The 13,221-nt window shown below is 51.0% G+C and overlaps 1 protein-coding gene and 1 pseudogene across 1 annotated transcript in view; one reads left to right on the top strand and one right to left on the bottom strand.

The window, feature by feature from the left end:
- Positions 1–2,504: 2,504 nt before the first annotated feature.
- On the bottom strand, positions 2,505–2,690 carry LOC123460326 (annotated as a pseudogene).
- Positions 2,691–6,089: 3,399 nt separating this feature from the next.
- Positions 6,090–13,221, top strand: part of Iqca1 (IQ motif containing with AAA domain 1) — a 164,603-nt gene continuing 157,471 nt past the window's right edge. The window contains exon 1 of the mRNA XM_004662272.2: positions 6,090–6,231. Within this exon, the coding sequence (XP_004662329.2) occupies positions 6,221–6,231 (11 nt within the window). The 5' untranslated portion in view covers positions 6,090–6,220. The remainder of the gene's footprint in view (positions 6,232–13,221) is intronic.

Genomic DNA, 13,221 nt, shown 5'->3' with positions numbered 1-13,221 from the left:
TCCGGCATCACAAGAGCACCTGCTTGCCCTAATGATCAAACACAGCAAGAAGATGAGAGAGACTCCCTCCCCAGTGGCCTGGCAGCAAGATCCTGAGACTGTCCACATTACTAAACACTGAGGGTGGCGTGGCCTTCCTGCTGCATCCTCTCAGCTAGGAAGCAAGTTTCTAGGAAGCTGTGTGACTTGAAATGCATGTTTTATGTAGCCTTTCTCTCGTAGATACCCAGTTTGTAAACAATATTGATTCAGACAAGTGCTGATAACTATACACAGATGGTGATTGGGGAAACAGTCTTTGATGCCAGGCCAAGGGGTGTTTTTACCAACTCTGTGGTCCACTTGAGAATGGCCAAAGACAGTCAGGTGCTCAAGTTCTCTAGGTGTCTGTTTTCACCTTGCATGAAATGGGGACAGCAATATGTCCCACTTCATGGAGATACTAAAAAGACCGAATAGGGCTGGAGAGATGGTTTAGTAGTTAAGGCTCTTTCCTGCAAAGCCTAAGGAAGGCCCATGTGCTTCTCCCCAGGTCCCACATAAGCCAGATGCAAAGGTGACACAAGCCCAAGGTTGTTCGTGCGCACAAGGTGGCACACGCACCTGGAATGCAATTGCGGAGGCTAGAAGCCCTGGCACAGCAATTGTCTCTGTCTCTCTCTCTCTCTCATAAAAAGATTTTTAAAAGATTGACTAGATGAATAGGTGTCAGGTCCTTAACAGTGAGGGGAGGGCAAATGTCTGATGATGCTGTGTGGGCAGAACTGTGCTGGATCCCCTGGACTGAGCTCAGGAAAGGACCTTACACTGTCTTCTTATGGAGAAGGCTGTACTGGTCTTTGTGCGTGTTTGTGTATGTTCATATGTATGCATGTGTTTATGTGTGTGCGCATGCATGTGGAGGTCAGAGAGCAGCCTGGAGTGCTATTCTTCAAGTACTGTTCACCTTTTTTGACACAAGGTCTCTCCCTGGCCTGGACCTTTTCAAGTAGACCAAACTGGCTGGCCAGGAAGCTCTATAGATCTGCCTGTCTCCACCTTCCCAGGACTGGGATTTCAAGTATATGTGTGACCACACCCAGCTTTAAAAAAAAAATGTGGATTCTGGGGATTTAACTCAGGTCCTCATGCTTGCAAAGTATACTAGTTACTCTATATGTTGCTGTAACAAAATATCTGACAAAAGTAATTTCAGAAAGGAAGGGTTGACTCTGGCTTGCAGTTTGAGGGTACAGTCCATCATGGCCCAGAATCATGGTGACAGGAGCTTCAGGCAGCTGCTCGGTCACATTGTATCTTCAGTCAGGCAGCAGAGAGAGATGAACACTGATGCTCAGCTCACTTTCTCCTTATTTAGTCCAGGACCATAACTCACGGGATGGTGCTGCCCACGGTTAATGTGGGTATTCCCACCTCAATTAACCCAATCTAGAAACTTGCTCACAGCTAAGCCTGACACCTGTTTCCACAATGAAGGTCAAGTTAACAAGATCACCCATGGCACAAACCTGAGCATTCTCCCCAGCCCTAGGCAGGTCTTTTCACACGCAAGCATGTCGTTCAGCTGCCTGGACTTCACCATCAAGAACAGCTCATGGGTTGCAGCACATGTTGCCCATTGTCTACACAGCAGCTGGAGCTGTGCTCTATGCCAGCTGGGTCCTGGGAACGCAGGTATTAAATCTTGTGGACTCTGAGACTGTAATGGTGGTCACACAGTCCGGTCGGTCCTTTTCCTCTCTGGAGGAGTTAGTATGAAGATGCAATGCTTATAGCTGCTGCAGACAGTTCAGGATCTCCGAGGTTCAGCATCCTTAGTAGAATAGCTCCAGAAGGTAGAAAGACCACCACAGGCTGCTGCTTGACCACCAGCCCTGAAGACACCTCACTGCAATGCTTGGCGTCAAGGGAGAATGTAGTTAAGCCATTGGGCACTGTGTTTTCTAGTTGCATGTTTTCTATTTCTCGTTCCTGGAACAAATCACCCCAACCCAAAGCAGCTGATGGGAGGAAAGTGTTTTATTTTGGTGTACAGTCTCAAGGGTAAGCTTCATGATGGCGGGGGACACCATTGTGTGAACAGAGACTGGGCATCACCTCTGCCACAGCAGGTAGAAAAAAGCATCAGGAGAGTGGGTTGCTCTCTGGGCAAGGGGGAACTGGTTATAATACCCCTAAACCTGTTCCTAACAACACACTTCCTCCAGCAAGGCTCAACCTTCCAAATTGCTACCAACTGCGAACCAAGGATTCAGAATGCATGAGTTTATGGAGAGCATCTGATTCAAACCATCACCGTTAGCATGCTGATTTATGCATGAGTGCCATGATTCCTGAAGGCTCTCATATTTGGGACTATTAATTTGGATAGAAAGCTTGTGCATATGGTGTTCTTCCCCCTGACATGTCTGTGCCCCTTCCACCAGGCACTGGGAGCACTTCCCCAAAGCCCAGCAGTGGACCCAGTATGGCTCGTGGCTTTTCTTAGGCTGTGTTTTTCTTTTTCCATTCAGACTGCGTCCTCTCCCTCTAACTCTCCCGAAGAAGGGCAGGAACGTTGATCAGTGGCAAGTGGCAGTGGCAGCAAAGCACAGTGAGAGCCAGCTTCACACGGGAGAGAGCTACCCTCCTCCTCACCGTTTCTGGCACTCTACACAGTCAGCTGGTCCAGTCTCAAAGGTTATAATCTCTCAAACAATTGCAGCTGAACGGGCAGAAGTGTCAGCCCAAAGATTTCTTTCTTTGCCGTATCCCTCTGCTCACACCAGTCCATTTCCACACAGTACAGCCCTGCACAAGTTCTCGGGACATGCGCATGACAGCAAGCTTCTCACACCAATTACTTCTAGGCCAGTTCAGGCAAAGCTCTTTTTCAACCTCATAAGCCAAACTCGGAGTCCATAGTTCTTACTGCATTCAGGTCTTTCAACTCTGACCAGAATAGTCCTTCAAGCTGTATTTACAGCACTGCAAGGCGTCTCTCAGGACAAGGTTTCAAATCCTTCCAAATTCCTCTTGAAAATCAGCTCCAAAAAGCCCAAACCCACACAGCCAGGTTTCTAGCAGTAATAATCCCACTTCTCAGTACCAAGTTTACTGTTGTAGTCAGACTCATATTGCTGACAGAAAACAGCTGACCAAGACCACCTTGTAGCAAGAAAGGCTTACTTTGGCTTACAGACTTGAGGGAAGCCCCATAATAGGGGAAATGATGGCATGAGCAGAGGGTGGACATCACCACCTGGACAACATCAGGTGGACAACAGTATCAGGAGAGTGTGCCAAACCCTGGCAAGAGGAAGTTGGCTATAACAAATACTCTGCCCCCAGGAGGGTTTAATTTCCAAATTGCCAGCAGCTGGGGACATGGCATTCAGAACACCTACGTTTATGGGGGAGACACTATGCAATCATCTTTTCTTGTATTTTTCTTTAATGTGTATGTGGTGTGTGTACATGTGTGTATATATGTTCTGTTCATATGTGTGTGACCACCATAATGTGTGTGTGTATGTGTGTGTGTGTGTGTGTGTGTGTCTAAGTGCATGTGAATGCCAGAGGTCTTTCTTTTTTAATATTATATTTATCTATTTCCAAGGAGAGAATGAGAATGAGTATGGGCCCAGCAGGTCCTACTGCCACTGCACAGGAGCTGCACATGCATGTGCCACTTTGCGCATCTGGATTTACAGAGCTCTTTCTTAATTCCTCTCCATCTTTTGTTTTGAGATGGGGAACTACAATGAGCCCAGTGTCACAGTCTCAGAACCCTCTACCCATCTGCCTTTCACTCCCCTCTACCATCTGGGACTAACCCTGGGACTCTGGAACTGCCTTGTAGCATGGTAATTGACGACATCTCCTGGCTAAGAGGAAGGAAGGCCACCTTCCCCCCATCCACACCTGTGCATGCTGCCAGAGGACCCTCCCTCACAGAGCAGTTTCTCACCTCTTTCCATAAAGCCCACTCCTGGGCCCTCAGTCACTCTTTCATTTGTTTGTTTGTTTGTTTATTTATCTATTTTTGGCTCTCCTGCTACTGGTGCATGAACTTCCATTTTCCTCCTCCCTCTCCCTCTCTGTTGCAATTGCCTCCCCTCCCTTTCTTCTTTCTCTCTCTCTCCTCCTTATTCCCTCTTATTTTTGCAATAGTCTCAGCTCAAGAAGGTGTTTGTCCTGGTCCTTTCTTGCAAACCCCAGAATCTAAGAGCTGGGACTCACCAATTTGGCTAGATTAGCTGGCCAGCAAATCCTTGGGCTCATTCTGCCTCCGCCTTCCCCGTGCTTAGATTATAGGCACACATCACCACACTCATGCTTGCGTGCCAAGGATCGACCTCAAGTCTTCATGCTGGCCTGGCAAGCACGTGATCCACTGGCCACCTTCCCTGCCCCAATTCTGTGGTTTTATGTTGTCTTCCAACTCTGATTTCATCAAAATGATGGTCCCACTTTTATTGTATAGCCCGGAGTCCATCTAAAGAAACTTATCTGTGGAGCCAGGTTAAAGTCACTATTTTTATTCAGATCTTATATTGCGTAGAGATCATTTTGATTTATTTCTGCTAGAGACCTTCTATTTGCTTGCATATTCCTGGACAGGTTCTCTTTGCTTTCCCACAGTGTCCAAGTTCCCGGGCTGTCCACTTCACCCAGCCTGCGCACAGAGGGGTCAGGACTGCAGCATGGAATCTGCTGGGCATCTGGACTTCGCCCTCACCTCTGATACCCCAAGAAACCACTTAAAATCGTGACCCTTCCCCACTCTACCCAGTCAGAGAGCCTCTTCTCCTTTACCCACCCAATCCTACTGGATAACCTGCCATATGCCTGCCCAATCCTATCAGAGTGTCAACTACCCTATGCCCACCGAATCCTACTGGACTGCCTCTTAGCCTGTGCCCACCCACTCCTATCAGAGCACCTCCCACACCAGTGACCAAGCTCTTCCGTGTGAATCTCTGCCTCGTTCCATCCACGGTCCTAGATGGATAACAGTGGCCTACTGGGGATTTTCCAGTCCCTGCAAGGGCCCTGCAGGTATAGAGATGGATTTCTGATGTCTGGCTTCCCAGTGTTTCACCATTGCTCACAGACGCCTCCCCGTCCGTCTGCTCACTTCTCTTCGAACCTACGCTCTTTGAATCAGAAAGCATTTCCCAAACCCTCGGTGTCTGTCTGCGGGATTTGCCCCAGGCAGTCTTTAGGCCCCTGGACTGCGGCTGCTCATTCTCCACTGAGGGCGGGGCTTGAGGTTCCAGGCCCTTGGCAGGAGAGTGCAGTAATTTCCCCTGAGGGAGGGGTCGGGTGCCCCTCTGCCTTTTCTCCTCCCAATGGCAATGGTAGGGACCGGTTTCCCTGTGGTAACCGCGAATTCTTTCTCATTTATCTCTGCACTCTTAATACGGACGGAGAAAGAACCGCGGCCAAGATAAGGTTCCCATGGGCTGGAGAGATGGCTTAGCGGTTAAGGCACTTTTCTGCAAAGCCAAAGGGCCTCGGACCCACATAATCCAGATGAACAAGGTGGTGCGTGCATCTGGAGTTCCTTTGCAAAGTGGCTGGAAGCCCTGGCGCTCCTATTTTCTCTCTCTCCCTCTCACTCTGCCTCCTTTCCCTCTCTCAAATAAAGAAATAAAAATAATAAAAGGTACGGTCCCCGTGAGTCTCGTTTACAGAGCACTGAGCCTCTTTCCGTATGCACCAACACTGAGCCCACGAATGGCTGCTGTGCCCACTTTGCAGATGGGAAGGCCGAGGACTGTCTTCGAGAAGGTTGTTGTCTTAGCCCACGAGCTCAGCCGGATAGAAATGAGGCCCACAGGACCCCAAAATCCAGCGAAGCATCTGCCCAACGTCCCCCGCGGTTGCCACGGAAACCGGAAGCGCAGGCTCCGAGGTGCACCGGACCGCGGCGTTCAGCGCGCGCCCGCCCGCGGAGCAGCACTGCGCAGGCGTAGCGTCCCGTTGCCAGGGCCTCCTCTAGCCGCTCCGAGCGGCAGAAGTCAGGTGCCAGAGGGGAAGGTAGCGACTGGAGCAAGCTGACCCCAGGCCGCGCTGACGACGACGCAGGGAGAGGCTTTCCTCGATGATCCCTGGCCCCCGCCCTCCCCCAACCCCTGCACGCCCTTGACCGTTCCCTGACCTCGGCCGTGGGCCAGCCTCCTTCGGGGCAAAGGAAGAGTTTCCCCGTGGACGAAGGAAAAGACAGAAGGAAGCCATGTCGAACTTGTAAGTTCCCGACTAGCGCCCATCGCCATGGAGTGGACAAAGGCGGCGTGCTCTCCTCTGTCCACCTCTCCTCTGTCCACCTCTCCCACCCTTTGTATCTGTAATCAAAGTCAACGTGCTGCAGAATGGAGCCTACAGCTCTCGTGTTGGCCCTGTGCCCCAGCCCACAGGTGTGCGCCAGCCACCTGATCTTACTGTTGACTTGCAAGGCACTTTTTGTTTCTTTCTTTCCCTTTCTTCCTCCCTTCCTTCCTTCCTTCTTTTCTTCTTTTCGTGTGCATGCACGTGTGCATGTGCATACGAAGGACAGAAGTCAGTGCCAGGTGTCCTGAGCCACGTCCTCCTTTGAAACAGGACCTCTCTGGGAACCGGGAGCGCACTGATTGTGCTCAGCGAGCTGGCCAGCAAAGCCCGGGAGTCCCCTGTGTCTGCCTTCCCAGCGCTGTGGACACTAGGAATCCAAAGCTAGACGCTCATGGTTACGGCAAGCACTTTACTCCCTGAGCCATCTCCCCAGCCCCCAAGGCAACTTTTTGTTGGTCATCCACAATAATAAAACTGTTGCTCATTGGGCTGGTGAGATGGCGTAGTGTTTAAGTGCTTGCCTGTGAAGCCTAAGGACCCGAGTTTGAGGCTCGATTCCCCAGGTCCCTCGTTAGTCAGATGTACAAGGGGGTGCATGCGTCTGAAGTTTGTTTGCAGTGACTGGAGGTCCTGGCGCACCCATTCTCTCCCTCTCTCCCTCCCTCCCTCTCTCTCTCTCTCTCTCTCTCTCTCTCTCTCTCTCTCTCTACCTCTGTGTCTGTCGCTATTAAATAAATAAATAAAAATAAACAAAAATAAATAAATAAACTGTTGCTCATGAGAACACCCAGGCCCCAAAACTACATTCCAGAATGATCCCAAGGAAGCAGTGAGACTTTGTTTTCTAAAAAGTACTCTAGCCAGATGCCAAGGAGAGGATTTCTGTCTGGCACTTCCCAGGTGTGTAGCTGCCCTGGTACCTGTGTGGTCTTCAAAACCATCATTTCAAGAATGTAAGGCTGACTGGGGCGCTGTTCCAACTTCCGGTAGGATAGCAGCTGGACATGGTCACAGCCACCCTGTGCCATTTCCATCCTACAGATGAGGAGGCTCCGGCACAATGAGGGCAAGTAGCTCACAGAACCTCACACTGCCGCTCAGCTACAAGCTTCCTGCTGCTCGCCCCATCTTCCAGGAAACCCAGGAGGGGCAGAGAGGTTCCCAGTTTGCCAAGTGGGGCCAGGGAGAGGCCAGGATGCAGTTCAGGGCCTGTGGAAACCAAGTGCTGTTGAGTATAGAGACACTGGCTTTAGAGACATCTGTCTCTGGATGTGATCTTGATGCCATAGGTACAGCGTGGTCTTTATAAGACCTGCAAGGAATCTAGAAAAGGGACAAGGACAAGCCACGGTCATCTGCGGTAAGGGGCAGTGGGAAGTGCAAATGCCAGAAAAGGAATCAAAGCAAATCCGGTCACTGCAGTGTCCTGGAGGCCAGGGAGGAATGTGGTGGGAAGGGACAGGGCTCTTTTCACATTGCCAGGACGAGTCAGGAGAGAGCCAGGAGTATTGCGTTAGCAGTGTGGAGTCTGCGGCAAATGGACGGGAGCTGCTCAGTGAGGTGGCAGGGTAGGAAGGCTATTCTAGGGGCAGCAGACGGTAGGCAGTGAATGGGTGGATGAGTTTCAGGGATGGGGAGGTGGCTGGGAGGTTAAGGCACTTGCTGAGTGTGAGGACCTGAGTTCAGATCTCTACAGCCCATACAGCACCAGCTGCAGTAGCGTGTGGCTGCTAATCCTAATGCTCCTACAATAAGATGGGGTGCAGAGACAGGAAAATCCTTGGACGCTCACGGGCCAGCCAGCCTGAGCTACACTCCAGCACTGCAGAGGACAACAGAGAGTCCCTGTCTCAAACAAAGTGGAAGGCAAGACCAACACCCAAGGTTGACCTCTGATGTCTATACATGCTCCATTGTATGTATATACACACACACAGAGAGAAGAAAATATTAAAGGAGTTTAGTTTCTTTGCCAAGGAAAGGGATGGGGTGATGGCTGTGGCAGGAGTCATGGGAGACAGATTGTAGGCAGAAAACAACTTCATGGTTGCTGATGGAATGCCCAGTGTTGGGAAAGTTAGGATAGTATGGGCGGGGAGGAGAACGGGGACTACCCGTGGGGGTGAGAATGCAAGGGACCAGCAGGCAGCCTCAGGAACTAGCTTTACACCCAGAGCTCAGTGTGTACCGTAGGAGGTGTTTGTTATTAAGCAGAAAGCGAGTCCCGAAGGAACTTTGCAAACACCATGTCCGTGAGAAGCCTCTCGCCAAGAATGACTTAGGATATGACCCCGTCTACAGAGGCCCCCACGCGACAATTAGGCTTACACTCTCTCCACTTAATACGAGTTCAAACACCATCTGCTCTCAGAAGAACCTGTGCTTTGAATGTTGAATGTTGATCTTCTTCTGGAATAACAGTTTGTGGTCAGTACTGGGCGGTGGAGGCAGCCCAGCTGCAGGTCAGCTTTGTGACCTGGAGGGAAACTGCGGCTGTGCTGTGTGCCGTGATCTAGCATGGTCTGTGGATTCGGCGTGATAAGAGCATTTCTGGTCATGGTGTTTTCAAGTTATGACAGCCTTGCCACCACACAGCCCCATTGAAAGTGGAGGCGCAGCTGTGCAGCGTTTGTCTAGGTCAGGAAATAGAGGTAGACCAGGGATTCGTGGTCCCCAAGGGCTTGCAGGAATGGGGACTAAGGAGTGACTGCTTAACAGTGTAAGCATCTTGGGAGTGATGAAAAGCAAACATGGATGGTTGGTGACCCTACAGCATCATGGACCTACTCACACCGAGTTCCACCTGGAAGAGAGGGGGTCCGTGGTGATGTGTGAACTTGATCTTGATTATGGTCTGTTAAACACCATCTCGCCACCATCCTCATGTCACCTTGTCACAGCACCCCGGTAAGCAGAGGCCCTGACACTGCCAGGTGGGTACATGGCTCAAACCACACGAGGCTTGAGAGGAAGGCAGGTGACACAGTGACCAGGTCCCCAGCAGGCCAGCAAGTAACGAGGCATGACTGTGGAAACGTGAAGGGGCATCAGGGAAAGAAGGCCAAAAGCCAGAGTAGTCTCTAGGAGGCAGGCCTGACAGAGAGAGATGGAGCCATCTTCCCCGCTGAGGAAAGCAGGCTGAGGTGCTGGGCCCCTGTGTCCACACGGTGCTCCGTGCTGTTTCCCCTCACCAGCACCCCACCTGCTGCCCCCAGACAAGGGTCTCCTCAAGCCAGCCAGGCTTCCTAACTAGAGTCAGCTCTGGCCTGGCCGTGGAGGCTTCCTGATGCTTCGACCCAGCTGAGGCAGGCGTGTGGGTGCCCTGTGGAAGGTGCCCACCCTGAGTGTACCTGCCTGGCTGGCTCTCCCCATCACAGCCACGAGGGCAGCTGGGGAACCCCTTGTGGAAGTAGAGCTCTCGGCCCAGGAGCCCTCGCTCTGGACAGGTGTGGGTGTGGGTCTCTGTCAGCACCCCCCTTATGGTGCCTACTTCTGAGGTAAATGGTTTGAAATATCAGTTATCTGTTACTTTTTGCTATTTATTCCACCCCATGTTGAAAAGTATCATGAGACTGGCTTGTGCTTTGGGGTGTATTATAACCGGGTTCTCGGAAATACCATAGCTCTAGGTCAGTCGAAGGACTTCCTGCTTTCTACCTTGGATCTTCACACAGGAGCACAGGCTCCTCTGCTTGTTCCCATCTTTTCATCGTAGAATTTCCCTCAGCTAGACCTGTGTGCCTCCAGAGATCGTCGCTTTGTACTGCAGGTGGGGTTTCTTTTTCCATCTCTTCTCCATCTTAGTGTGAGTGTCATTAAGTCTTGTGATTCTGCTGTTCTAATTGACATCATTTTTGTCACTGATTTTCTTGTACTTTGCAATCAAGCCACATACAAGCAGCAGTGGGGAGACGCTCCCGTGTCAGCCCCTCATGCGCTTCCTCTTTCCTCACTACCCCTCGGTGGGGGCACAGCACCCCTGTTTCTCTGGTGAAGACACCCGGGTCTCTGGTCTCAGCATTTTGTAGCCGTCACCATCTGCTCCAGGACGTCTGCCCCAGGGCGTAGTGTTCTCTGGGCATGGCTTATGAGCCACTGAGGCCTGCAGTCAACCTTTGACTGGCTGGTCCTGGCATCCTCCTGTCCCCTCCTGCTGATTGTTCTCCTGAGGCATGGACACAGGACCCCCGAGAACGGGGCAGATGCCCTGTCCCCTGGTTGCTGCTCTCCTGTAGGACGTTTGGTGTTGCTCCTGGTAGATGACGTTTGGTGTTAACCACTCACTATGCACGGAGTGAAATGCTCTAGAGAAACAGGACTCTTAATTTTCTGACAATCGTGATCTTTTTTATATGTCATCTAATAGAGTGCTCTTTTACCAGCAGTATTTTCTAACTCCTGCTAAGTTTGGGGCTGTCTGGTGCTTGGACACACTGGGGCTGGAGCACCAGAGGCTGGACTCACATCCTGGCTCCAGGGGGGTGGAGGGAGGAGCTCTGGCTTTTGAGTCTCTCAGTTTTCGCGACTCCGGCATCCACCACACCGGCACCCGGTGACTCGGGTCTCTGTCTGTGCTCTTCTTCACGGATAGGAAGAGTGATGTTTAGAGGGCACAGCAAGAGCCCTGGAGCAGGACACCATGGCACAGAGCCTGCTGCGTTCAGACCTTGTGACCCAAGCGATAGCTTTTCTGGGCCTCAGTTTCCTCATCTGTAAACCAGGCTGATACACTGCCTACCTCAAAAGGATAATGTGGGCTGTAGAGATTGCTCAGTGGTTAAGGCACTTACCTGTCAAGACTAATGGTTCAATACCCCAGTGCCCATGTAAAGCCAGGTGCGCAAAGAGGCACATGCATCTGGAGTTCATTTGTAGCAGCTAGAGGCCCTGATGCACCCATTCTCATTCTTATTCTCTCTTTCTCTCTCTCTCTCTGTCTCTGTCTCTCTCTCTCTCATCTTTCTACCTCCCTCTGCTTGCAAATAATTTTTAAAAGGATTTTATGAGGATGGCAAACACTGTACTCTATAGAGCCCTCAAAATAATGGTTTCCAATGTATCAATACATCACCATCCCCACTGGGTCACCATCATTGCATGACAAGGCCATCATCATTGGGTCACCATCACCACAACACCACCATTACCATTACTACCTAATGCTAAGCCCTCTTCCCACCAACAGGCACATCTAGCATTAGGCTGGGATGGTGGAAACAGCTCGTGTAATCAGGGCTCCAGTCGTGGAGGTAACAGCTCCCAGGAAAGTGGGGAATGGCAGGTGGGAAGGTTCACAGAAACCTGGAGGGGAGGCTGTGTGACATTTGGATGCGGTTCCAGTAGCAAGGTAGTTGAATATGTATTTGTAACTCCACTTCCCCCGGAATTTCTGCGCTCATGTTAATAAAGGATTTGAAAGGCTCTGCACTCAGGAGAGCAAAGTGTGACCTGACAAATGCCCAGGAAAACCTAAGAGGAGGGAAAATGATGGGAGCAAGGGGCCAAAGTGAGCAGCTGGACCCATAGCCAGTGGGAAGAGAGGGTGCCTGGGTGCTTCTGACAAGGCCAGAAACAAGGCTGGCTGTAGATCTGCATTCAGGTCATGAAGCTCCCCTCCATTTAACACACCCCAGGGAGTGAGTGACTAAGCTGCTTCCAGCCAGCCAATGATGCATGTGTCCAGGCTATTGGAGGCCACAAGGACACCTGGACAAGGTGGCCAGGCTGACAGCAAGAAGGGAAAGAGAGGTCTCAGGCCCTGGCTTCCCAGTCAGGTGGACAGGCATCATCTCCCACAGTGCAGGGAACAATCTTGGTAATAGCAGTCACTCCCCAGCCCAAGGAAAGCAGTGGCCAGCACCGTGGAAATCTCCATTTCCACATCCACCCTTTACCCAGACACCCGAGACTTGTAGCTCTGCTTTCTTTGCTGGTTCTTGAACATGAAGAAACCAAGGCAGGCCCCAAATTGGGCAAGAGGACTCTCTACCGTGAATGTACCCATCAGGTCCCAGCAGGGCAGCCAAGCACACTCAGTGAGTCTCATGAAGGGATCAGTGACAAAGTGCCAGTGGTGGGCCACAAAACTGCCACCAGGTGAGCCGTCCCCAAGCCTGTTGTAGAAGGACATCCCCAGCCCTCCGCTGCCCCACCAAGGATGGACAGTCCACAGCTCAGACAATCTTCTGCTGAGCACTGGCTTCTTGGCCGTTGGTGCTGTCAACTCATCCAGTGGAATGAGGCCAGGGCACAGGCCAAGGTCCACGCCCACTCCACCACTGTACCTCGCTTATCTTTCCCACTCTGTTCTGGTTCTGTGAGGGACAGTTGTGGCCTTAGAATACTTCATTCAACACCTGGCACTGCTGCCTGCAGTGCACAGCAGGTGGTGAGTGCCAGGTATTTGGGTTGGTTCTGAATTTTGATAGTAAAAAATAAATAAATAAACGAAGGACTGTGTAAATGGCTCACCACTTCAAAGGTCTGCTGGCCCAGGATCAAATCCCCAGTGTCCATGTAGAGCCAGATGCACAAAGTGCTGCATGCATCTGGAGTGCATTTGCAATGGCAAGCGACACTGTGTGCCCATTCTTAATCTCTTTTTCTCTCTCTCTCTCCCTCTTTTTCTCTGTCTCTCTTCTTTCTCTCCTCACAAATCAATCAATATTTTAAATAAATAAAGACACTTAAGGGTTATGGACACAGCTCAATGGTAGGATGCTAGCTCAGCAGGCCCAAGGCCTGGATCTTGTCCCCAGCACTTTGAAAACGAGTATACTGCCACTGTCACCCTTGATGCACAAGATCTTCCCTGGGATACAGTCATTTATTTGGAGATTGTATTCCAACTTTATAAGATAATGCAGAGTTAATTTCCAACATGGTGGTTGTCATGCATGTTCTATC

Source organism: Jaculus jaculus, chromosome 4, assembly GCF_020740685.1.
Source record: "Jaculus jaculus isolate mJacJac1 chromosome 4, mJacJac1.mat.Y.cur, whole genome shotgun sequence".
Classification (NCBI taxonomy): Eukaryota; Metazoa; Chordata; class Mammalia; order Rodentia; family Dipodidae; genus Jaculus; species Jaculus jaculus.
The sequence above is the reverse complement of the archived record's forward strand: the minus strand, read 5'-3'. Positions and strand labels throughout refer to the sequence as shown.